The sequence below is a fragment of the Microcaecilia unicolor genome, chromosome 11 (genome assembly GCF_901765095.1).
Source record: "Microcaecilia unicolor chromosome 11, aMicUni1.1, whole genome shotgun sequence".
In the NCBI taxonomy this organism is placed as follows: Eukaryota; Metazoa; Chordata; class Amphibia; order Gymnophiona; family Siphonopidae; genus Microcaecilia; species Microcaecilia unicolor.
In genome coordinates, this window is record NC_044041.1 from 77,130,692 (window position 1) to 77,156,116 (window position 25,425).

At 41.8% G+C, this 25,425-nt stretch overlaps 1 protein-coding gene across 1 annotated transcript in view; it reads left to right on the top strand.

Moving 5' to 3' along the window:
* The window catches only part of HOMER3 (homer scaffold protein 3), a 66,234-nt gene that overhangs the window by 21,093 nt on the left and 19,716 nt on the right, over positions 1-25,425 (top strand). Inside the window, exons 2-4 of the mRNA XM_030218630.1 lie at positions 7,822-7,978; positions 12,265-12,396; positions 13,506-13,613. Of these exons, the coding sequence (XP_030074490.1) occupies positions 7,822-7,978; positions 12,265-12,396; positions 13,506-13,613 (397 nt within the window). The remainder of the gene's footprint in view (positions 1-7,821; positions 7,979-12,264; positions 12,397-13,505; positions 13,614-25,425) is intronic.

The following is a 25,425-nucleotide window of genomic DNA, read 5'->3' on the forward strand; positions in this document are numbered from 1 at the left end:
TGTGGAAGAGTTGGTGGATGACCACAGTGAAGAGCTCACCACTGAAGAGCTGCAAGACCTTCTCCTAGAAGTGCAACAGAGGGCAGATGAAGAATTTGCTTCAGATGAGGAGGAAGAGACGGGAGAATGTGCCTTCCTCAGAAATTAAGGACATCTTCTCCATGTGGAGTAAAGTACAGGGGTTTGTGGAGAAAAATCACCCAGACAAAGCTGTTGCAGGCCGTGTCTGCAACTTGTTTAATGATAAGGTCTTGCCCCATTTTAGGCAAATCTTAAAGAGGTGGCAGAAACAGACCTCTTTGGACAACTTTCTTGTGCGATATGGGTCCACTGACTCTGAAACTGGTCCTAGTGCCAAAAGACCAAGAAGGCAAGTGGACCCCAGATAGTGCCTTGATACCTAAGGTCCTTATGGTGGGGGATTCCCCTTCCAAACAATAATACGCCAAGAGGCTGAAGGATTCATCCCCCAACAAGTCTTCAACTGTGATAAAACTGGCCTCTTTTGGAAGTAAATGCCATGTTAAATAAATGTTCCTTTATTCTTTACAGTAGTCTTTTGTAATCATTTTATATTAATTTCTTATTGCCTCGGTTTTCGTTGGTTTCAGATTTCGCCAATTGTTTTCAAACGGATTATAGACGAAAACCGAGGTATCACTGTAGTGCCGCTGATTGCTTGTTAATATCCATTTATTGGCACTGATTGGCTTGTTAACCAATTGAGTTGCGTGCGTGAATCAGAATACGCCCAGATTTGTGCGTGCAACTCTGGTCGCACTACATAGAGTTTGCAGGTATGTGTTTATTTTGCATTAGGGTTATAGCAGGCACTGTTGCTCCAGGTGGAGGCTGTAGTGACTTGACAAGCTACATGCTGTATTCAGACTGGTTTATATCCTGTTCTCTGGGGGAAAAGATCTGAAACTGTAATTCAAATTTCAGAGAAGGAAGGAATCATAGCCCTTTGCATTTGCTATTGTTTTAGTGCAGGCACACTCTAGTCAGAGGGTTCAGTAATATCTGTTCTTTGTGCCAGCCGGAGTCTTTGTTGCATTTCTAAAATGTAATAAAAATGGGTAATTAATCCACAAAGCAGTGCTCAGTGAGAAAGCATCATCCATGTTCACAGTATTGTGCAGTCACAAATCTGAGGATGATTGCAGAGTTTCTTCTTCAGAGTATAACTATGTAGAGGAAGAGGAATTGGACCTGGGAGGGCAGTAGTAGAAGAGGCATCACCCATGAACTATGGTGTTCAATTCTTAATGTTTTGGGAAATGCTGAAATGCCTCTCTTTTGTTCAGATATATGTTTTCAGGCACTGGCAGGCAGCTGGTCCTCCTGAGTGTTACTGATTCCTCCCAGGGCAATTGGACAACTTGGCGTACTTCTGTATTCATCCCCAGTGCACTGCACCAGCCAATGCCCAGCCAGAGAACTAGAAAGAAGGGTTGCTTGTTCATTGGCAGCGGCAGTTCTGATTGTCTTAGGGAAATGGAAAGAAAGTCGGAATTACCAATGCCCACATTGCAGTGCAGGAGCATGACTAAAAAGGTGTGGACTCTCAAAAAAGAAGAAAACCAGCTTAGGACAGAACTACACAATACCTAAAGAAACAAGCTTTTCAATAAGGAGGGAATAACTCACCAGGTCAAAGACAGCACTAAGATCCAAGAAAATATGTATAAACATATACAAAAGAATGTTTTACATATAAATTCACCACATTACCCAACGCCAACACCCAAATCTTTCACCTTGCATACTTTGACTCTGATAGCCCTATACAGGTAACCAAATCAACCCTATCCCCCTCCCCACCTATACTCACACAAACCCCATAAGATGAACTGAGATTAGACAGTATTGGGAAAATCCATTTCACATATGTCCCAACTCCCCTCCCAGTTTGTTCAAGATCATGCACTTTCAAGAAGAAGGGCTGAATATAAAAGTCACAAATTTGCAGGAACTTTCTCCTCCATTTAAGGGTGTTTCTTGCAACCTGAAGTTCCATCAATAACAAAGTATAAAAAGTATTCTGCCAATTCCAGAAAGAGGGCAGGGCTTGCCAAATTTCTTTTTTGGAGTATGCATTTTTTCCCCCACAGTAATGACCTTAACAATAAATATTTTGGTACCTTTCCCTGTGATATGGAAGGCCTGTTTTCCCAAATAAGAAACTCCAAGCCTGGATACAAAGAGGTTGCCCAATCAAGTTGAATAATGGAGCCCCAAATTATTTGATTTTAGTACAGGTCCAAAATGCATGAACGAGAGTATTGCATGCTGTATTGTACTTTAAGTACACAAGAGTGGCCACCAGGCCCACCCTGTGCTGTACCTGTGAAAAGTATGCCCTATAGAGAGTCCTAAATTGACATTCCTGCAGTTCAGCACTATAGACTATTAAGAGACTTTGCCTTACTAAAGTGACCTGATTAAGAGCTCCCCTGGCGACAGAGGGTAGTGGTAAATGGAACGCATTCTGAGGAAAAGAATTTTACCAATGGTGTGCCTCAAGGTTTGGTTCTTGGGACGGTTCTTTTTAACAGTTTTGTAAGCAATATTGCTGAAGGGCTGTCTGGAAAGGTTTGTCTCGTTGTGGATGATATCAAAAGCTGCAATAGGGTAGTCAACAGGAGGAAGGACTTAGCGAAGCTAGAGGAATGGTCTGGAATTTGACAGCTTAGATTTAATGCTAAAAAATGCAGGATCATGCATTTGGGCTGCAAAAACCCAAGGGAACGGTACAGTTTAGGGGATGAAGAACTTTTGTGCACGAAAGAGGAGCAGGATTTGGGTGTGATCGTATATAATGATCTTAGGATGGCCAAACAGTAGATAAGGCGATGGCGAAAGCTAAAAAGATGCTTGGGTGCATAGGGAGAGGAATGGCCAGTAGGAAAAAGGAGGTGATAATGCCTCTGTATAAGACTCTGGTAAGACTTCATTTAGAATATTGTGTACAATTCTGGAGAGCACACCTTCAAAAAGATATAAACAGGATGGAGTCGATCTCGAGGGCGGCTACTAAAATGGTCAGTGGGCTTCGTCATAAAGCGTATGGGGACAGATCTAAAGATCTCAATATGTATACTTTGGAAGAAAGGCAAGAGAGGGGGAGCCATGATAGAAACATTTAAATATCTATGTGGCATAAATGCACAGGAGGCAAGTCTCTTTCAATTGAAAGGAAGCTCTGGAACGAGGGGGTATAGGATGAAGGTGAAAGGGGACAGACTCAGAAGTAACCTGAGGAAATACTTCTTCATAGAAAGAGTGGTGAATTTGTGGAATGGGCTCCCAGTGGAAGTGGTGAAGACTAAAACAGTATCTGAATTCAAGAGAACTTGGAACAAGTACATAGGATCTCTAAGGGAGTGATAGGGAGAGTAGATGGCATGGATGGGCAGACTGGATAGGCCATATGGTCTTTATTTGCTTACATTTTTCTATGTTTCTATGTAAGTGCCTCTAATCCCAGTATCAATATTATATTTAATGGAGGGGGTTCTTCATAGACAATCTTTTATACCCAACTCCAAATGTTTCTGAAAAATATTCTTACATAGATCTCAAAGGGATTTGAGTAATGGATCTGTCAGATAAACATGTCACCACCATTCAGGCTATATATATGAGCCAGGCATTTTTTTCTTATGGTGGGCATGTATTCCTCATTGACCCATACTTTTTAATATTTAAACTTTCACCCATCATTTTAAATCTTAAATGTTCTATCTTGTAAAAAATACACTTAGCCTATGTGAATCTTCTGTTCTTTTTTTTTTTTCTTCTTTCTTTTTTGTTTATCTCTTGTATACATTGAAAGAGCCCAGGTTCTGCACACCCAGTGCTGCCTTTTCATAGATTCTGTGACTGGTTGCAAGGTGCCTACTTATTGTGGGGTGGGTTCCTCAGTGATCAACCCACCCCTGAAGGATGGCCTGGAATTTGAGTACCGGCACTGTTTTGACTAGAAAAAAATGCACTGTATAAAACTGCCCCTGAAATCCATAAGGCCTAGGTATCTTATGCAAGGAACTTTGTTGTATGGCCCAACAAATCTTATTATCTGAAATAGGTAGATTAAACAAATGTTTATCCCTCTCATCCACGGTGGGCAAGCCCATGCTGGAGAAGTAAACATCCAGCTCCCCGCCAGGTAGATTTGAACAGAATGAAGTATAAAAATCTCTGAAGACATTACTAATTGCCTGGTTGGATCTCTCTTGTATCCTAGAACTATTTTTCATCTGAGTGACCCTATGATTTCCCTGCCATATTGTAGCTAGTTTAGCCAGCAATTTTCCCCCTTTATTGCCATAGCAGAAAAGATTGCATTTATAATAAAAATATGATCATCCTGTCCGCCTTAAAGCTAGTTGTATTGCTAGGAATTGGGCCTTATTATGGGAGGATAGATTCACACCATAGACCTGGTGATCCTGCCTAACCTGTCACTCTAATTCAAGAAGCTCCTGGTCCCTTCTTGTGACTGGAGTAAGCCAATATCTCACTTTTGCTATTTATCATAATAAAATAGGTTGGTCTCTGTGCTCCATGGTATTCCTCGCAAAGTCATGCCACCTAACAGTCAAAAATTCACGAAACTTCATATCTAAATAAAGCTCTTGCAGGATATTCTGTGCGATTACAGAGTTTACAAATCCTACGTGCCCCGGCCATGAGAGGAGTTAGATTCTCGAGGATAGTTTATTCCATTTTTTCGTTTTCTGCAATTTCTTACAGAAACTCGCTTCCTGTAGGTATTAGATAGGAATCTTATCAGCTTTTTCTTTAAAAAATTAACATTTTTTTTGTTCACTTGAGGTTATTTTTAGCTTGAATTTAGCTTGTAATTTTAATATTCTATTGATGTAATTGTACTGTATTTATAATGACTGGTTGTACCGCCATGGACCCCTTCGGTGGAATATTGCAGTATATAAGTAATATATTGATACTGATCATTTACACTGATAGGGCCTTCGAGGATTAGTCTGACCCTACCCAAATCACTACAGAGTGCACATCTGAAAACAGATTCTGAGCCACAAAGTGATAGTCAGTATGCAACTGAGTTGATTTAGTCATGCTCTTGTGGATGTGGGACTCTCTACACATCCAAAAAGGTCCACAATAAGGGAATGCCTTTGGAAGGATCATATATATCTCGGGGTTGTGGATGGCTTTTATCTGGTTCAAGAACTTGATTAAAATCTCTCCCAGGTATGGTTGGAAGATTATCAAACTCTTGCAGATGATTCAACAGTAGTTTGTAAAACTTCATGACATAGGTATTTGGGACATAGAGCTTACGCAATAATAATTGCTGTCTCTCTACTGTGACATGAGCTATAACATAATGACGCCCAACTTCCATCATTACTTTATACTTTTCCACTGCCAGTTCTTTACAAAAAAAAGAATAATCATCCCCACTTTCCTATCTACCATAAGTGCCTCTATATAATCACCATCTCTTCAGCTTACTGCGTTCTACGGAGCCAATATGTGTCTCCTGCAAAAATACTGTGGAAGTTTTTTTGTTTATTCAGAGCTTGTAGAATTTTGCTGTGTTTAATAGTTGATGAAACACCCCCTATGTTCCAGGAGACAAGTTTAAGCATAGCCTAAGCAATAGCACCAAGGTATGCTGCCCAGATGCTATATATATATATACACCCCTGAGAAGGATTGTCCCAACCACCAACCTCTCCATTCATCTGTCCCACAGAGAGCTCACTCCCACATATGAGGAAGTGTCCAAATTTGTAAAGGTCAAGAAATCTTAAAACCTACCTTTCCAACTTGCCGCTCCACACAAGTTACCCTCTTCCATGTCATCAGCTCTCAACCTATCCAACTTATCTAGTACCTTATGTCCCACATAAGGACCTATCACATATCTACACCCTCCACTATTATACTCAACCCTCCAAAGGAATAAAAAAGCGAGAAAAGTGATATATCTAAAAAGATCTCTTGACATATGTTACGTCATCCCAATGTCAACCACCCTAACACAGGGAGAAATGTGCAGACCAAACCACACATGCATGTAACTCAAAAGGTCCACTCCAATAGCAGACAATCATTGTTCCCTCACCCCCCCCCCAATAAAAACAAACATATGTCACATAAGTGACAGACAATCAATCTGGCCCTTACAGTCCTTGGCCAGCTATGAATCTCCATGCCTTAATGCCTTACCGATAACAATTGGAGACCCAGACGTTGCTAAAACTGCTGCTGGAACTTAAGCAATACAGGCCAGGCACCTTGTCAAGTCCAGAACACACAAGTCTGTCCCAAACCAGGCTCCACCAAAACCAGTACATGTAGGACAGGGGCTATAAGTGAAATATCCATCAAGCGAAGTGGTCCATGGTAGTAATCAACAATGAAACGAGAAGAAAAATCAAAATAAAATAAACAGATCCAGGAGCCGGCTAAAACTTGATGGCAGATGTGAATTTATTGTGTGTGGATTCAAAGGAAGACTGTAGGATGTGGCAAAGCAAAGAGTCTCAGTGTAGAAGTCCATTCAAAGCAAAGCAAACCAAACAATTCAATGTGAGAGAACAACAAACAATCCATCAAGCAATGCCAGTCCTGCAGACAGAAGACTCCACCAACGCTTAGAAATTAGATGTGAGTGATCTGGGCTAATTGAAAGAAACAATTGTGAAGGTCTATTTGACAACGAAGTATGTTGAAAGTATATACTTAGTGCTCTTACACAATCCAGTGTGTGTAACTGCTGCTCTCTGGGTGACTGATGAGGAGGAGGAAAGAAAACTGGATTGATTAATATGAAAAGAGTATGCAACCTTTGGTTGGAACTTTGGATGGGGCTGTAAAATGAACTTGAGGGGGATAATTGAACGGGCGCCCATCTCTAAGGACGGCCCTGTAAAGGGGCGGGGCAACCCGTATTATCGAAACAAGATGGACGTCCATCTTTCGTTTCGATAATACGGTCGGGGACGCCCAAATCATGAAATTTAGGTTGACCTTAGAGATGGTCGTTCCCGGTTTTCGGCGATAATGGAAAGCGAGGACGCTCATCTCAGAAACAACCAAATCCAAGCCATTTGGTTGTGGGAGGAGCCAGCATTTGCAGTGCACTGGTCCCACTAACTGAATGGAAAAAGCCCTTCCCTTACCAATCCGGAAAGGAATGGGCATGCAAGAAGGAAATTGCATGCAAATGATCTGCTCGCTGTTAGCTCATTTGCACACGATTTCAACCTCAGTCTGTCCCTGTCCTTTATACTTCCTTGTTCTGATCCCACCCTTCCTGGCTCACTTCCTCCCAGGGCAGGACTAGTGTTCTTATGGGGGCTCAGGTTATCTGAGGGACTATTCTTAAGGGTGAGGGGCAGTGTTCTATAAACCCCCTCATAGGGTTCATTATCTGAGTTTGTGTTAAATGACTTGCCCAATGTCACAAGGTGCTACAGTGAGAATCAAACCTAGTTCCCTTGTTCTCAGACTTCTGCACTAACCATTAGGCTACAGAGGGAACAGGGAGATAAGGTAAGAGAGATGATAAGGTGATTAATGAGTTAAAATTGTACATGCAGGTAGAAAAGGGTGCATATAACTATCTCAGCTAGAGTAATGTGTTAAGCAAGTCTTGCTGCACTATATTTACAGCGGAATTTCAAACAGATGTCAAAATGCGTTGAGTTTTCCTTCCTAATCTTATGAAATAACAGGGTGTGGAGGAGTTGAGTGGGGATTTCTCAGCTAGAAAGGCAGAGTTTTACCACTTGTATTATTTTGATTTCTGCTGCACCGTTCTAGGGAGCAGCCAATTTTCAGCACACGAGCCCACGTCTTCCAAATTGATCCTGCCACCAAGAGGAACTGGATCCCAGCCAGCAAGCAAGCGGTCACAGTCTCTTATTTCTACGACGCCACACGCAATGTCTACCGGATTATCAGTGTTGGCGGCACTAAGGTACCTGGGGTAGAGGAAATGGATTTATCGCTAGCCATCTGGGGTAACAGGTTTCTAGTTACACTGGGCTATTTTTATGTCTTTACTGTACCATGGGTCCACATCTGGATTTTATTTGCTGGTAAAGGTCAGTTCTAGTTAATGACTTCTCCCAGTGAATAAAACCCAGTCCTAGTCTTGTCAGTTCAGCTCCATGTTTCCCAAATGGTCCTGTTTATACCCTATGCACTTTATCAACTTGTAATTCATATTTCACGGTAAAAATAAAACATGGAAAATTAAGTCACTTGGCAACCCCACCCCTCTACCAGGTGTGCAGGCTCTCTGGGACTATTCCAGAGGCTTGGATTCTGGCTGTCTGGGTGGAGAAAGATTGAGCCAGGCGGTGAAGTTGTAGGAATTGTATTCCTTGGATCTCTCAGGTCCATGTGCATGTGGAAGAAATGATTCCCATGGGAATTTATAGGGCAATGTTTATTTATTTATTTATTATTAGGATTTATTTACCGCGTTTTTGAAGGAATTCACTCAAGGCGGTGCACAGCAAGAATAAGTGAAACATAAGCACTAGACAATTACAGCAGTAAAAATATTCAAATAACAATACAAAGTATGGCATAGTATACTACTTACAATGTCAACACAATATGTAATAGAACATTTTAATAGCGTAGGGTATAAGCAAAGATGGAACATATAGATAGGTAAAAGAGTAAGGAAATAAGGGGACTAATTTAAAGAAAGCTGCACATGAGGTCAGAAAGGTGATTAAATATTATCTCAGGTATGCTAGGAATGGATATGTTTGTTTATTAAATGTAATATACCAGCTTAACAATACAGTACCAATAATTTACAATACAGATAAGACATTAAAGAACAATGTCAAACAAAATATAAAATTAGGCACACCAACATTTTAATAGGAAAACCTAACCTAATCAAAAGATAATACTCAAAAAAGCATACTTCCTATAAACAATGACATTTCTTTACCAAACAACTTGCAGAATCCCACCTGCACAACCTTCACAAATCCTCTTAAGGAAAAGCCTGCTTAAAAAGCAAGGGTTTTAACGCTACCTTAAATTGTTTAACATCATCCTCTCCAGGGACAGCTCTGGGCAGCTCAATGCAAAATCGCAGAGCCAGCCAAACAAAAATGCCCTTGTATGGGTCCATTGATATAATGCTTGTGTCTGACAAGGCTCCATCAATCTGTGCTCCCGTAAAGAATGCAAAATATCAGGAGTAATCAAAAAACTAAAATAAGGTGGTAATTTTTGATAAAATGCTGCATGAGTCAGTTTCAGCAGTTTGAACTGGCATCGCTGCCAAATGGGGAGCCAATGGTAATGCGTAAACAATGGCATAACAGCAGTCTGATTGCTACGTTCTGCACCGATTGCAACTGCTGCAAATTAAATCAAGACAGACCCACATAAATGATGTTCCCATAACACAACCGAGAGATCAACAAAGCATGCATGTATTATGTTGAAACAATTTTTATTGAACCAATACAAACACATCAAAGCAAACATACGTATGAGTTGTTCAATGTGTACATAAGTAGGGCTCCCCTGAACCACCCCTCCCCCCATTGCATGTGATAAAGCAATTGCAATAAACAAACATAGAAATCAAGCAGCCAAAGAGAAGACTTTCTGGATGTCTTGATCTATAAACTCTCCCAACCTACCCACTCCCTCCCCCCAAAAGAAGAAAGAAATTTGTTGTCTGTCTTTCCCCTGTTCCTTCTCGTCCCCTCGTCCTCCCTCCCCCTCTCTCATCCTCTCCACCTTGGCTTTAGTCAAAGATGGTACCAAGGCCCATCTCAAGAGACAACAAAAAAAAAAGGAATAAAACAAGGCCAAAAGAGAAAAAGGATGAATTCTGGTCCTTCCATTGACTATATGAGATAACCAAGGCTGACTCTCATCAAAAATATGTTTAATAGAAAGCAACTGCCAACCCCCCCCCCCCCAAAAAAAAACAAACTCTCTTTACAACTGCAGAAACCTGCTCATCAAATGTGAGCTGAGAGTCAATAAAGACAAGATATTTAAAGACCATAACTGTGGGAATTGTCTTTCCAAACAACTGTGGCTCCATTGTCAGGACCGGTAATCGTCCAGTCAACGAACACGTAACAGTCTTTGCTACATTCAAAACTAATTGATTATTCTCCAACCACAACATTTGCATAAACAATGACTTTGCTATATGTGGGCCTGGGTGGGCACAGGCCCATCCATTCCTGGCTCAGGCCCACCCAGCGGCGGAACCCCACATCAACATCTCTCCTCCTCTATGGCACCCCGGTATCTGCCCACCCATCGCTGAACCCCCATCCCTCCCTGGTGTACCTTAAAGGTGTCCCTGGCGCCTGCAGTGATCCATTATTGCTGCCTAAGCTGGTCCCACAGGCTTCCATTGGCCAGGTCCTGGCTTTCTGATGTCATTTCTTGATTCCTGTCTGGCAGGATCCAGCCAATGGAAGCCTTCGGGGCCAGTGCAGGCAGCAATAATGGATCACTGCAGGCACCGGGACGCCTGTAAGGTACACCGAAGAGAGACGGGGTTCAGCAAAGGGCAGGCAAGTTCCGAGATGCCGAGATGCCACGGGATCAGCACAGGCAGTAATAATGGATCACTGCAGGCACCGGGACGCCTGTAAGGTACACCGAAGAGGGATGGGGTTCAGCAATGGGCGGGCAAGTTCCGAGATGCCGAGATGCCACGGGATCAGCACAGGCAACAATAATGGATCACTGCAGGCATCGGGGATGCCTATAAGGTATACCGGGGAAGGATGGGGTCAGCGACGGGCAGGCAGATGCCGAGACGCTGCGGAGGAGGAGAGATATTGATGAAGTAGGTGAAAAAACCTACATTTTAGGTCTATGGGGGGGGGGGGGGGGGGGTGGCATGGTGTGGAAGGACCCATCTAAATTAACTCTGGGCCTGTCCAAAATACTGGGTCTGGCTATGCCACTGTGCACAAATAGCCAAATCTAGATGCAGAGAATTAACCCTTCCTACAATGAGTATATCATCCATATGTATTCTCTACACTTGACTGCTTAATCTATTCTGTCACTTATGAACTTTAATGCAATACCTCTCTGTATTTCTCATTCCGGAAATGATGATCGCCATTACGGAACAATGTAAGCCACATTGAACCTGCAAATAGGTGGGAAAATGTGGGATACAAATGCAACAAATAAATAAAAATAAATAAATATAACAATACGCATTAAGACCCAATGCTTGAATCAATGAAATAAGGGGGCTAAAAAAATATTAAACAATATTGGAGAAAGTGCAGACCCCTGAGTGACGCCGAATCACTGAATATGCAGTAGGTCTCACTACCACCTGAAACGTCCTTTGACTAAGAAAAGATCTAAACCAGTCTAAGGCCATATCTTTAATCTCAATACTTTCTAATCACTTGATCAACAAATCAAACTCTGAAGCCAAATCTAATGAAAATACCAAAGCAACAGCACCACCGGAGTCAATAATTTTGTAAGTATCATTAAGAAAACAAGTTAAAATAGACTCTGTACTGTGCCCTGTCTAAAAGCCCACCTGAAATTCATGTAACACATTAGTCATCTCCACACAATTAACAAAGTGCTGAAGCACTACTTGCTCAACTTTCTTAGTGGGCAAAGTCAGATTAGAAATAGGTCTATAATTCTGTACATCTACAGGATCACTGTGAAAAGATTTCAGAATAGGACATACACTAGCATATTTCCAAGGCTTAGGCACTGATCCAGAGAGTAAACTATTACTTACCATAAGAAGCAAAAGAGGGGGAGAAAGCGACATACTGTGGTACATATCACAAGTGACATTAAAGTGTGCAGGAGTAAGGGGCTGGTTTCAGGGACCAAAACTGCCCCCTGAGGTAGAGTACAGGTGGCAGCTGAACATCCACTGAGAGTAGTCACTGCTGGTTGTACCCTTATTTCAGTGTTTTTACTGAGGTCTCTTAAATTTATGTAAAATAAATCAAGATGAATTGACTAAAAGTCTTTTTTGGAGGTAGATAGTGGGAATAAAATTAATAAGGCCACAGGCAAAGGACATCTTGGCCCAGCCAGACTGTCCACTTGCCCCAGTCCACTGTGTCACCACAGACCCTACTCAGATTTGAGTCATCGCAGGTCTAATGGACTTGAATTTCTTCCATTTTTGCTGGTTACCAGCTCAGCTGTGTCCTGACTGTCCAGTCTCTGTGCTAAAGGTTTCCTCTCGTGATCTTTCAGGCCATCATCAATAGCACCATAACCCCCAACATGACCTTCACGAAAACCTCCCAGAAATTTGGACAATGGGCGGACAGCAGAGCCAACACGGTCTATGGGCTGGGCTTTGCATCGGAGCACCACCTTTCTCAGGTAAGACTGAAGGCCATTAATCTACCCTTTCCCTCTGGCTGGCACTGAAGAGGTGCTGAGCCCTGGCCCTTCATCCTCCCAGGGCAGGCTGAGTTTTGCTGGGATTTTGCAGGAGGTTTCTTAGGAACTGAGAAGATTGGAGCCCTCAGCCCCACAAATGCTGGAAATATGGAGGGTTGATTTCTGTATCCTGGGTTACTGCCCGAATGCTATGAACAAAATGACCTATGTGGAGGCATTAACCTTGGACACAGAAATCAACCTTCCTACCTAAGCCGGGATATATTGGAGATGATTGTTGCTAATGCTATGATGATTAAATGGACAGGATTTGGCGGTTTCACGCAAAGAGAGATGACTACTTTCCTTATATTACAAAAACAAGGAAGCACAGAGACACTGTAGTCTGACTCCTCTTGTGTGTGTCTCCTGTGTTTGTTAGAGGTGCTTACAGATGCAGAGCTAGCCAGATTCATTAGGTTATCGAGATGCCTTCCCTTCACGGCCTTCTTTCCTGGTTTTATTCCAAGGCCTTTGCTCTTTTTTGGTCTCACTCTATTTTCTCTGTTATGTTTTCTACTTTGTTGGACTAATACTATTGAGATAATGCCCCTGAACATAATCTCCTTTCCTAAACGTGCTTGTCTGCTGTCTGTGCTGTGTTCATGCTTTATATGGGACTTTGATGAAGAGCAGCACAGCAGCACCTCTGACTTGATCAGGATGGAAGCCACTATGCTCTAAAACCTCCTGAATAAATTTTAAAGCAGCTGCAGCCAAGAGGATCTTTGGGATTCAGCTGCTCAGGGTTTAATATACAACTGTCTTGTCAACCACCCTTGGGTCTGTTGTGGCCTGCAGATTGACAGGCAAAATGGCAGAGACCCCAGCTGTGTGGTAACACTTCAGCTCTCAGAGTGAGGAGATCAATGTTGACTTGTTCCACAGATGGAATGAGTCTGTCGCTCTTAGCCCAGTCCTAAGTGAAACTGAATCAGGGCATTAGTGGCTGTATTCCCAGCTAACTCAGGGCTGTTTTATGTGGGCATGCTGGATTAGGTTGGTGTCATGTTTAGCGCATGATAATTCTTTGTCCTGCATATGTACAGTTTGCAGAGAAGTTCCAGGAGGTGAAAGAAGCAGCCCGACTTGCAAGAGAAAAATCTCAAGATAAAATTGAGCTCACAAACTCGGCTCTGAGCCTCACATCTCAACAGGTGGGTATGGAGGGAATGGTGGGTCTATGATCTACTTATCTAATCCTCACAAACCCAACTCTGAACCTCAATCTCAGCAGGTGGGTCAAGACAGAGAGGAAGTTTAATGGTGGGTCGATAATTAGTCCTGGACCTCCAAAGAGCATAGATGCAGAAAGGGTTTTGGGTGATTCAAGAAGAGGCACTCTTACCTCCTTCATGACATTTTAAAGACAGTACATCCTTCCTGCAAACCCCTCTTGCTTCCTGCTCCCCCTCCCTCCATCATGATAAGAATCATTGGTGGCTTCCTGAACTGATAAAATTGACCAAAAAAAAATCTCTGCTACGGACTATATGAGACATGCTTATTTCCTTGCACTAGACCTCTGATAACTTGTGTTCAAATGTTTAACATTTGTTTTTAAAATGTTCTGGTCCCAGACATTTGTGGTTTATAGTTACACGGTATGGTCCATCCAGAGCATTACGCGCACAATTAGGTGTCAGATTGGCCAGTCCCTCAGCTAAGGAGATTAAATATGTCACAACTCAAGAACAAGCAATTACCGGGCTTGCTCCACACGTTTGGAATTTCCTTCCTGGAGAGGCAAAGCGCTTTTTGGTCAGTTATTGAGCAGGAAGTGATTGGATGGGGTAGTATGTTTTGTTTATATTTTGGCTGGTTTTAATGTTGTTTTAAGATTGTTAGTAGGTTGGGAGTGTTTATTTTATTGTTCTATGTATTTAAGGGTCCCTTATTCAAAGCGATTTAAGCTTCCAGAAATGGCTCCTGGCCAGTTAAATCACTTGTTCGGGGCTGTCTTAACCTGTTAGTGCCTCTGAATATCACCACAGACCACTAAATTCAAAGTGTCCGGGGGCACAGTCGGCATTTTATGTGGTTAAAAGTGCCAATATTCAGCACTTAAGCGCATAAGTTTAGTGGTCAAATTGGAATGCATAAAACAAGGCCCTATCTTTATGCGGTGTCGCTAAGGCAGTTAAGAGCTGAATATCACAGATAAGTGTATAAGTGACAGCCAGCCTCATCAACCTGGATATTCAATGCTGGTGCCTGGACATGGCCTGGAATTATATATCCAGGCGGTATATCAAGTATCAAGAAACTTGAAGTAACACCTGTGGCAGCTAAAAAAAAGTTCACTGCCACTGCCTGAATATCAACTCATTAGTTTATAATTTTAATATTGTATTGTACTGTATTATTTCAGTTTTATGTTGTGTTATTGTTATACATCCTTTATCCCTATAGCAGGGTAAAATGCAGTCTGAATAAGTTGATTTAAATACAATTTAAATCTTCGCCCAACACGCAGACTAGCAGATATCTTATGCTGAGTTGGTTTGATTTTGAAGGTGACTGGACTAGCGTGGTGATGCCATCCAGGACTCTAGAAGCCTCTTTGCCACTGGGTCATGTGATCTTTTGCCACACATCCTGACAATGTGATATCTGTATCAAGTCATAGGGGAAAGGCGGCATGCTGGGGAGTTATCACCTTAAATATTGTGCAGAAAAGCAGGTCAGGGACCATGGCAGGTCCCCGTGTTCATTTATCTTTCAGCAGCACATGACCAGACAGGAAGAGCTTAAAATACCACAGTTGCTGCTTGGAAAAAAAGGAGGGCAGAATAGGGGAAGGGAGGGAGGGAGAGAGAGGCAGCGCAAAGATAAGATTAGGCTACAGCTGTTTGCATAACTGGGTGTAGAGAACTGGGCCTTGTACAGGCATTAATGTGCCACACTAAACCTCTCTCTTTGTGTAGAAGGAAAGTAGGCCAAATTTGAAGAATCAGTTTTTTAGGTAGTGAGGACACCATGTGATGGATGAGACACAGGTTCCAGATGTGTCCCTGTTACCTGGAGTTCCCTCCTTGCCTGTGGTAACTTCTGATGTTGCTGTCAGCCATCTGGTGACAGATGAAATCACAGATCACTCTTTCATGTACACTGTTGGGAATATGTAACTGAGAATACCCAGGCACTCTTTTATAATGAACCTCTTTTCTAAGAAACCCTTGTTGTAAGGTATAGTCAATCTTTCTTGCCTCATGTGGTATTTTCTAGGTCTGCAAGACTCTGCTGTAGTAAAGAGTTTGTGAGAGAAGAGATTCAGTTTGGTTTGTGTCCAGCATAATAAAACCTAGCACCAGGACTCCTGCCAGGGATTGCTCTGTTCCCCAGTGGGGTATCTATGCTTTCCACACGGGCTTAAGCAATAATGAACATGCCTGCTAACATAATTACCGCATATTGCATCAGGCTCCCTTAGCTGAAGGAGAATGCAGTGCTTTTCTTCTCATTTTTGTATGATCTGCCTATATTTGTTATATGATGTTATAAGCTGCCCAGACTGTCTCTAATAGGTGGGATATTAAATAATGAATGAATTTGAACTTGGAACCGAGGCTAGAGGGCTGGTTTCAGCCTAGAATATCCTTAACTTCCAGTTCTAAAAGTTCTTTAGTAGGAAACAGAACAATGTCTATTTATATAGCCTGGTACAGGGGTAATGCCCACAGAATCTAAATTTGCATAGAGAGGGCAAGATTATTGATGCCCTTGATATTAATATCTGTGGCAACTTTGGATCATTTTGTTGCATCCTAAATTCATTTTTCATCTAGTATCTTAGTTGTAATCTGCTATGAACTATGTTACTGGTAGTAAGTAGTGGGCTATAAATAAACTAACTGTATAATAGGAAGTAGAAATGGGATTAGAACTCAGCTTTGCCCCCCCTCCCCGCCTCTGGTGAATTTAGGGAAAGAAGAGTGGCATAATTCCTAAAAGTTATTCTTTCCTGATCTTCCCTTTTTGTCAAACCCTTTCCCTCCCCCTCCCCCTTCCCCTTCTATCTGCACCTCCTCTCTCTCTGCTGCATTTCCTGCTGGAAGCACAAAGCTAACTTTGGGGATTTGTACTCAGCTCCTGCTTGCTGACTCTGAAAAGCTGAACAGAGCAAAGACCTCCTGCCTTCTCCTCATAAATCTATATTTCCTCACTCTCTCTCCAAATTCCCAGTATGTGTTAGGAATATGTATTTGATTATTGATGTACTCAGCACACTGACTTTTATTGCCCAATTGGTCTTCAGAAAATAAATGTAGGGCCCTTATTCTAATGATCTTTGGTAACATTTTTGCTTGATGTTTCTGTCCGCCTTTCTTCCTTCAGCTTTGACAGAGCAGCCAAGGTTACCAGCCAAAGCAAGAGTGTAGGGCTCATTACATGCCTGCTATTGTGTATACCTGTGGGATGTCTGTAGACTTCACAGGAGACAGAGAGACTGCACTGAGTGCCCCTCCAACAAGCTTCCCGTATCTGCATGGTGTCTGATGTCCTTGTGTCAAGGTCATCTGGGTGGGCCGTTCTGCAAATGAGCTGTCAGCTGCAGGTCTCATTACTCATTTTGTTATGTTGTGTGAGAGCCAAACAGGTCAAATACTTTACCAGCTAACACTTGTTTAACCAGGCAGGACTTTCCTACTCTAAAGAGTTGTTTCTTAGGGACTTAATGGCACCAACAGACCTAAGAGCCTAACTTTGTCCTGGTGAAATGTTACCAGTCTCCTGGTATTCTGTTACCAGCCAGCACACATATGTGGACTTCTGACATATTCACATGAGTGACCTTGAGGATGAGGATCTTATATCATATGCAGTCCTAACTGGAAAGGCACTTTACCTCCAACCTAATTAACACACAAACTTCCAACCTGCCCTGCAGTACATCATCTTTCCCTCTCCCCACACCCTAATATACACAACACAGCTTTATCAAAGTCCTGATCTAATGCGAACAGTGAAGAGCAGTACAGAGAAGAAGGATTCATTATCTCTCTTTGTTTCTAGCTCTCATACTATAGACTTCAGTCCAGGCTGAGGCTTTTCAGTGGAGGAACTTGGTCTGTTCAATACAAAGCAAGAATGGAGCCTTCAGGAGGAGTTTACTGACATGGTCTGTGCTTCCACTGCAGTGCACTAACACCATACAGTGCTCAAGGTTGCAATGTTTTGCAGCTGACTGTACAGCATGCTGGCTGGTGATCTCTACTGGGCTATAGAAACATCCATGTAACCCTGCAGTTTGCAGGAATGCAGATTTCTTTACATGGAGGCATGACGTTTATTCATATTTATGTAATCCCCTGGGAAATTGGAAGTGGTTAACTGAAGGGATTTTCCCCAGGGGATTACTAAGAATGATGTTAGGAGCTTTCCAAGTTCACTGGGGGGAGGGATAGTGTTAGTGTATGGGGGGTGAGAGTAAAGAACCCAGCCTAAATGGAGGAACTGAAGGGTGTCATATGTGGGTGGAGTTAAAATGTTATAAAAGTGTAGTGTTATAGATCACATGGTCTTTGGTTGCCCTCACCCCCGCCAGGACCCGTGAGGAGAGGGGATGTCCTGATCAGGCCCAATAAACTAAGGTTGAATAAAGCGGGAGTTTCTGCCAACAGAGCATTAACTGATAGGAGAGATATGGGTGGATACTGTCTCCCAGAAGCGTAACATTCACCCCAAAGTCTGGATCCATCCTGTGTAGCACCTTATAAATAATCATTAGCCATGTGAAATGAAAATGAAAAACAGGTAACCAATGGAGGGATTTGAGTATGGAAGAGACGTGCTTGGGTAAATTTCTTCAAAAAGTCAGTAAATAAATCCTAATTAGTATGGTCATACTGACTCAACTCACCAATGAACCTGGATGCCATTCTGCAGCTTGTGTACAGTTGGGGTAATCCTAAATAAACTGCCTTACAATAATCCAGTTGGATAAGCATCAAAGACTGCACAGCAAGTACCAGATTGGCAAACGACAAATAAGGCTGTAAATGCCACAAGGTGTAGCAGCACAAAAGTGAATTTAACTCCGAGCAGACCCCTGACAGCTCATACTTATTTTCCTCTCTGAAATTCCATACTTAAAGAGGAATCCATCCACACCCTGAGATTCTATACATAATCCAACCCCTCCCCCTCTCGAGATTCCATACTTAAAGAACCCATCCCCCTCAAGATTCTATACACTTAAGAAGAATCCATCTGCATTCTGAAATCCATACTTACAGAGGAATCCATCCACACCCTGAGGTTCCATACTTAAAGAAAAATTCATTCCCCCTCCCCCGAGATTTCATGCTTAAAGAGGAATCTATGTGCACCTTGAGATTTTGTATGTAAAGAAGAATCTATCTGCACACAGGAGCCAACTTTCCCAAAAAATTGGGTGCCAAATCCAACACAAATTACCCTCCATGTACTCAGTGAAGGAGTTTGCTCAATACTAGACGTACTCATTACCCACTGCACCCACAGAACTGGGACCTATGTATCCACACCCTAAGATTCTGTTCATAAAAAAGAATCTATCTGCATCCTGAGATTCCATAGTTAGAGGAATCCATCCATACCCTGAGATTCCATATTTATAGAAGAATCCATTCCCCTCAAGATTTCATACTTAAAGATGAATGTATTTGCACCCCAAAATTCTATATGTAAAGCAGAATCCATTCTCCTCCAAGATTCCATACTTAAAAAGGGATCCATCCACACCCTGAGATTCTATAATCCACCTGTACCCTGAGATTCAGTACTTGTAAAGGAATCCATATGCACCCTGAGATTCTGTATGTAAAGAAAAATCCATCCACATCCTCAGATTCCATACTTAGAGGAATCCAAGATTCTATATGTAAGGAAGAATCAATCCACATCCTGAAATTCCAACCTTAAAGAGGAATCAATCCATCTGCACCCCAAGATTCCATAGTTAACGAGGAATCCATTTGCATCCCGAGAATAATCCATTCTCCCCCAAGATTCCATTCTTAAAGAGGAATCCATCCATATCCTGAGGTTCTGTATATGACTCCATCTGCATCCTGACATTCTGTACTTATAAAGGAATCCATATGCACCCAGAGATTCTGTATGTAAAGAAGAATCTATCCACATCCTGAGATTCTATACTTAAAGAGGAATCCAAGATTGTATACGTATGGAAGAATCCATCTACATCCTGAAATTCCATACTTAAAGATGAATCAATTCACATCCCGAGATTGCATAGTTAAAGAGGAATCCATCCATACCTGAAAATTTATACTTGAATCACCTACGGAATTTCATTCCCCTGCAGTCATATATTATATCCTGTAGAAGGCCCTGTTCCTCTAACCATATAACCTCTGTATCCCCAACATTCTGCTTCAAAGATGGTCATAAAACTACTTTCTCACATTTTCCAAACACGCATTCAACTTCTGAAGACCATCTCCCTTCTTTGCAATGGGACACAGTATCTGAATGTCATCATCAAAAAATAATAATAATAAAACCACCAAGACTCCCAAATAATCTAATGCAAAGGGTGTTTATACAAATTTAAAAGGTATGGAGATAACAATGTTGACCCCCATGGCACACCCTATCTCAACTCCCATCTCTTTCAGGTATAAGGGCCCATTACTACCCCTTGTTGATGGACAAGGCAAGAATGGAGCCAAGAAAGAACAGAACCTCCAGTGCCAACTTTCTGTAACTCACTCAACAACAGCAACAGATGGCTGACCATGTCAAATGCTACTGGCAGTCAATCACTACCAACACTGTACTCCCTCCACCCCTACCCCATTCATCTAGCATGAAAAATCATTAAGTATAGACTTCTGTCCCAGAATTTAATTGGAGCTGTGTTTGTACAGCGCTGCGTACACTTTGTAGCGCTCTAGAAATGTTAAATAGTAGTAGTAATAAGGATCCAGCAGGTTCTGATCATCCATAAACTCCAATAACCAACGAGTGACCATTTATTCAGTAATCTTACCCAAATAGGGAAGATTTGAAGTAGGATGATCATTCTCAAAACACCTTTCATCAGAGCTTTGCTTTTTCAAGAAACGTCTTATAAAAGGCAGTTTTGATTTATCTAGGAAAAAAACCATCTGTTAAAGAGCCGCTCACGAGTCCAAGCAGTTTCTGCAATATACCTGCCTCATCTTACAGCTCCTCTAACTAACAAAGATGGACAGGGATCATCTGTCCTAGTAGTTGGTTACATATCAGTACTCCAAAATCTATGAAGGCCCTACCATTTGGAAAGGATCCCAAATAATCTATTCCACTGTCCTGGTAAGAGATTTGCAACTCTCCAATAGCATTTCCCAAGTATCTACATCCTTCCAAATAGATCCTGTCCTGAAAAGCTTAGCCACTCCTTCACACTGTTTTTGATTCCAGTGCTTTACAGACAGACTCTGAGCTTCAATCAACTTATGTGTGCGAAGAAACAATTTCCTCACATAAATTTTTATTTTCTTCAGTTTTTCAAGACCAGAAGACCCACTTTACTTCCTTTACTACAATCTCATATTTAGTAGCCATTGACTTAAAATCTACCCTACAGCAACTTGGTCTTCAAGGGTCAGATGTTTGTTGAGAATGATTCCTAGTATTTTTTATTTGTGTTTTGATTGTGTAAGATTGTTGATCTATTATGAGGCTTTGGTAAGTAATGGGCTAGATAAAACCAGGAGTTTGGCTTTGTCTCGGTTCAGTTTCTTTGACATTTGTGGCCCAATTTTCCATAAGGTTGAGTCCTTTTTTGGCCTTATCCAGTATCCCTGTGATACTGTTGTTGAAAGGTACATAGATGGTGACATTGTCTGTGTATATGAATGGTTTTAAACCCATTTTTTCCCAGTTTCTTGCCAAGTGCAGCCATCAGGACATTGAATAATATTGGTGATATCGAGGAGCCCTGAGGGACCCCACATTCAGGGATCCAGGAGGCTGAAAATTCATTGGACATCTTGACAAGGTAGGATCTAGTTCTTAGCCGTTAAACCAGGCTGCTACCGCTCCAGTTATTCCTATGTTGTCGAGCAGGGTGATTAGCATTGTGGGATCTACGAGGTTGAAGGTGCTTGACATATTGAATTGTAGTAGTAGTATTGACTGGCCTTGGCTTATTATTCTTCTGAATTTTGTGATCAGCATGGTTAGGACTGTTTCAGTGCTATAGCATGGTCTGAAGCCTGATTGAGAGCTGTGAAGGACTGAGTAGTGCGTTAGGTATTCTTTAAATCGCTACTGTTTCTCATGGAGCTGTGCACAAATAGGTGTAAATTGTCTCCTGTGCTGTTATTGTTCTGTGGAGTAATCTTGACAAATTTTTATCTGTTCCCCATCAAAATCAAGGTGTCTCTCTTCAAGCGGTAACCACAGAGTATTTTCTGTTTGTGGATATAATTTTGAACTTTGACCACCACCTCACAAGGCTGATTGTGCCCATTTTGTAGACAGCCCACTTGATGTGCCCGCTGAAGGTACAAGGGCTCAATGTTATTGGAAAGTGCAAATTCGATCTTGAGCCACATCTCCAACAACGCGGGCAGTGTGCAGTCATGTAGGTGTTCCAGTAGGCCCACAATGCAGGGATTCCGTCTCTGAGAGCGAGTCTGAAGTTCATCAAGCTTTTTTGCTTGCGCCTGCACCTGCACTTTGAGTCGAGTGAGCGTAGTTGCGGCCTTTGTCCCTGTATCCTTCCCCATGGAGACACTTGTTTCTAGCTCTCTCATTCTGTGAGTAGTTTCCGCCAATAAGGTCTCCAAATTGGTTAACTGCCCTGATAATTGACCGAGGCAAGGCTCAAGAGCTTTGCCCACTGGCTCCACTATTTGTTGGAGCTGCTGTTCCAAAAATGCCAGCAGAGGTGAAACCTTTATTGCCATCTTCTCGTCCACTCCTTGCTGCTTTTGCCATTCTTGTCTGGAGAGTTCCCCCGACGTTACCCTGTCCATTTTTTGGAGGTATCTGTCCATTCACCAGGGGTAAGAGGTCCATTCACAGGCCATCTGAGAAGAAGGAGCGATGTTAATGCAAATAGTATTTGCATTTATATAATCATGCATGTTTGTTGAGGCATATTAGGGATTAACTTTTTCAAAGACCATGATATACCCCATTAGATTTAGAAAGGACTTATTATACTTCTTTATAATTTCATCTCCTTTCTACAAGCCCCGATCAAAAAACTTCCCTATCAACTGGGCCATAGTATTATTTTGTGCCCTTTGAGAGAGGCATGCAGGTTACTTGTACAGCAACTGGGTTAAAACCCTTTTATCACTAACTTGGTTTCCATTAAGAGCAACATAGCATTTGAACCAAGCTTGGATAACACAACCTTTCTAGCTGGGAAAAAGCTGGGCTGATCATGTTAGAACACATTATTACTGGAGAAAGGTTGTTATTAACCTTTGAAAAACTCCAACTTCATATAGAAGAGTGCTGGGGAATCAAATCTGCTTTTTGTCAGCTGCAACATTGTGTGCGCTCCCTGGATTGGAACCTCTTAACCAGAGGTGTAGCTGGGGGGTGGGGGGGGGGGAGTGCAAAGAGAGCAGTCGCTCCCCCAAATGGATTTTGAATTAAATGGCGTCTAGGTGAATTGTCCCTTCAGCCTCACACCAGCATCTATTTTGCAAAAGATCTGCTTTCCCTAATGACAAAGCCTCACTATGTTTCTGCTTTCAGCCCTCCATACAGGAGACAAATTAAGGGGTTTTTTAATAATGAAATTTTGGAGAGGGGTGTTCCCGTTTCAGGACTGCACAAAGCACTTTATAAATTACAGGATATTAAAGATATGGTGGAGGTTAAGCAACAATGGAAAAAAAGACCTTGGCAATGGATGGGTGATTAGGTGATGCTCTACAATATAAAAGGTATACCAGGGTTTACGTCCAATGCTCAATGCTAATCTTAAGGAATGTTATTTTCGTACACTGTATAGAGTGTATTTTACCCAATCACATTTATATAAGTTGTGTAGAATACAGTACCCTTCTTCATATGGTAAATGCCTGGGCTCTGAAAATACTCTATATCATTAATTTTGGGCATGCCCCAAGATTAGACAATTTTGAACTTGGATAGTTCAGTACATGTCTATTATTTCAGGATGCACTATTACTAATTCACCGGAACATCTAGTACTAGATAGAACAGGGACTTATAAAGGAAAATCTAAGGGGATACAGTTCTAATTCGTAAAATGTGTTTGGTAGTCAGGAAATGTGTTTTGCAGTTGTGGATGACCACTGAGTCCCCCACTTACTGGAAATGGAGGAATTGAGTGCATCAACTCCTTGTTTAGGAGGCTTGTGGTTTTCCCAAGCATAGAAATTGTTTTCTGATGGTTTGGAATAGCTTTATTCAAAATATGACACCGAGGGGGAGAAGTCTTATTTTAAGTACTTTATAATCAGATTGGAACAGGAGCCAAGTAACAATTTCTGTTTTTCTACCGTAATCACCAGAAGCCATAAGAAACCAGGCTGAAGGTGATAGTATATTTAAAAGGTTTTTCCTGAAGTATTAGGGGTAGTCTGGGTTGGGGAGGAAGGGAGGGGTGTGATTTACTGTTTATTATTGCATTGTTTGTTAAATTTGTGGATATTAAAAATGTTTTACAGTACATTTCATTTGCCATTTGGATACCCAGGCTTCCAATTTCCTAATGTCTTCCTGTAATTTTTCACAGTTCACATGTATTTTTACAACTTTGAATAGTTTTGTCTCATCTGCAAATTTAGGGCTCCTTTTACAAAGTGGCAGTACCCGTACCACTGTTTTGCCTTACGCCAATCTGGCATTGGTAGTCTGCAGTAAGAGGGGGCTTTGGCGTACTTTGTAAAAGGGACCCTTAATACCTCACTTGTTGTTTCTATTTCCAGATCTTTTATAAATATGTTAAATATTACTGGTCCCAGTACAGATCCCTGCGGGCTGCGGCACTCCACTATTCATCCTTCTCCATTGAGAAAAATGGCCATTTAACCCTATCCTCTGTGTCCTGTCCAATAACCAATTCCTAATCCACAACAGAACATTGCCTCCTATTCCATGACTCTTTAATTTTCTTTCTAACCTTTCTCTTCAGTTCTCAAATTTCCTCTGTGTGTCTGCCCAGCTTTAATCTCAATTTCAGTGCTGTACAAGTTTTAAGTTTAATCAGGACTTGCCTATCCCACCCATCAAATAGAACATCTAGGTGGTTTACAATCGAAAAAAAATATTAAAAGAGGGGAAGAGGGGAGAGATAAAACACGAATAGAGGGGTAATAGGGTAGAACTACAATGGTGATAGGACAGTGGAGGGAGGCACAGAAGGAGGGGCAAAGTTGTTCAGGCTCACCCTTGGGAAGGAGAGACCTTAAGTTTATATGTCTGTGAAAAGGAAGGTTTTAAGATCTGATTTGAAGTTCTGGAGTGATGTCTGTTGCCATAGGGACTGCAGTAGTTTGTTCCAATTTTCTGGGCCTTGAACTGAGAAGATCACTTTCCTAGTATGCTCGTGGAAGATTTCTCTGAATGAAGGGAGTACCCAGCGGTTTTGGGATGATGACCTTAGAATTCACGTCTGAAGTTAAGTAGAGAGCAGGCATAGGTATTGACACCAAGTGAAAATTGTGTACCATCATTTTATTGCAGGGCCTACAACTCCTGATTCTTTTTCTCGATCCTTTCTCTGGAAATAGACATATATATGTTTGTAATTTGAAAGATTTGGATCCTCTTCCCTTCTGTCTGAAGGAAACATCCCTGTGGAAAGTCCTGGGGTGTACCATTAACTTTAAATAGTTCATATATCAGTTTGTTATTTTCCAGCGCATGAAGTCACTAAAACTAGGAGTGAGCAAATGTTTACTTAGAGAGGATGAAAATATGATGTATGTAGCAGCATCTCATCCTGTCCCTCTGACACAGGGCAATTTTGGGACCTTCAGGTAG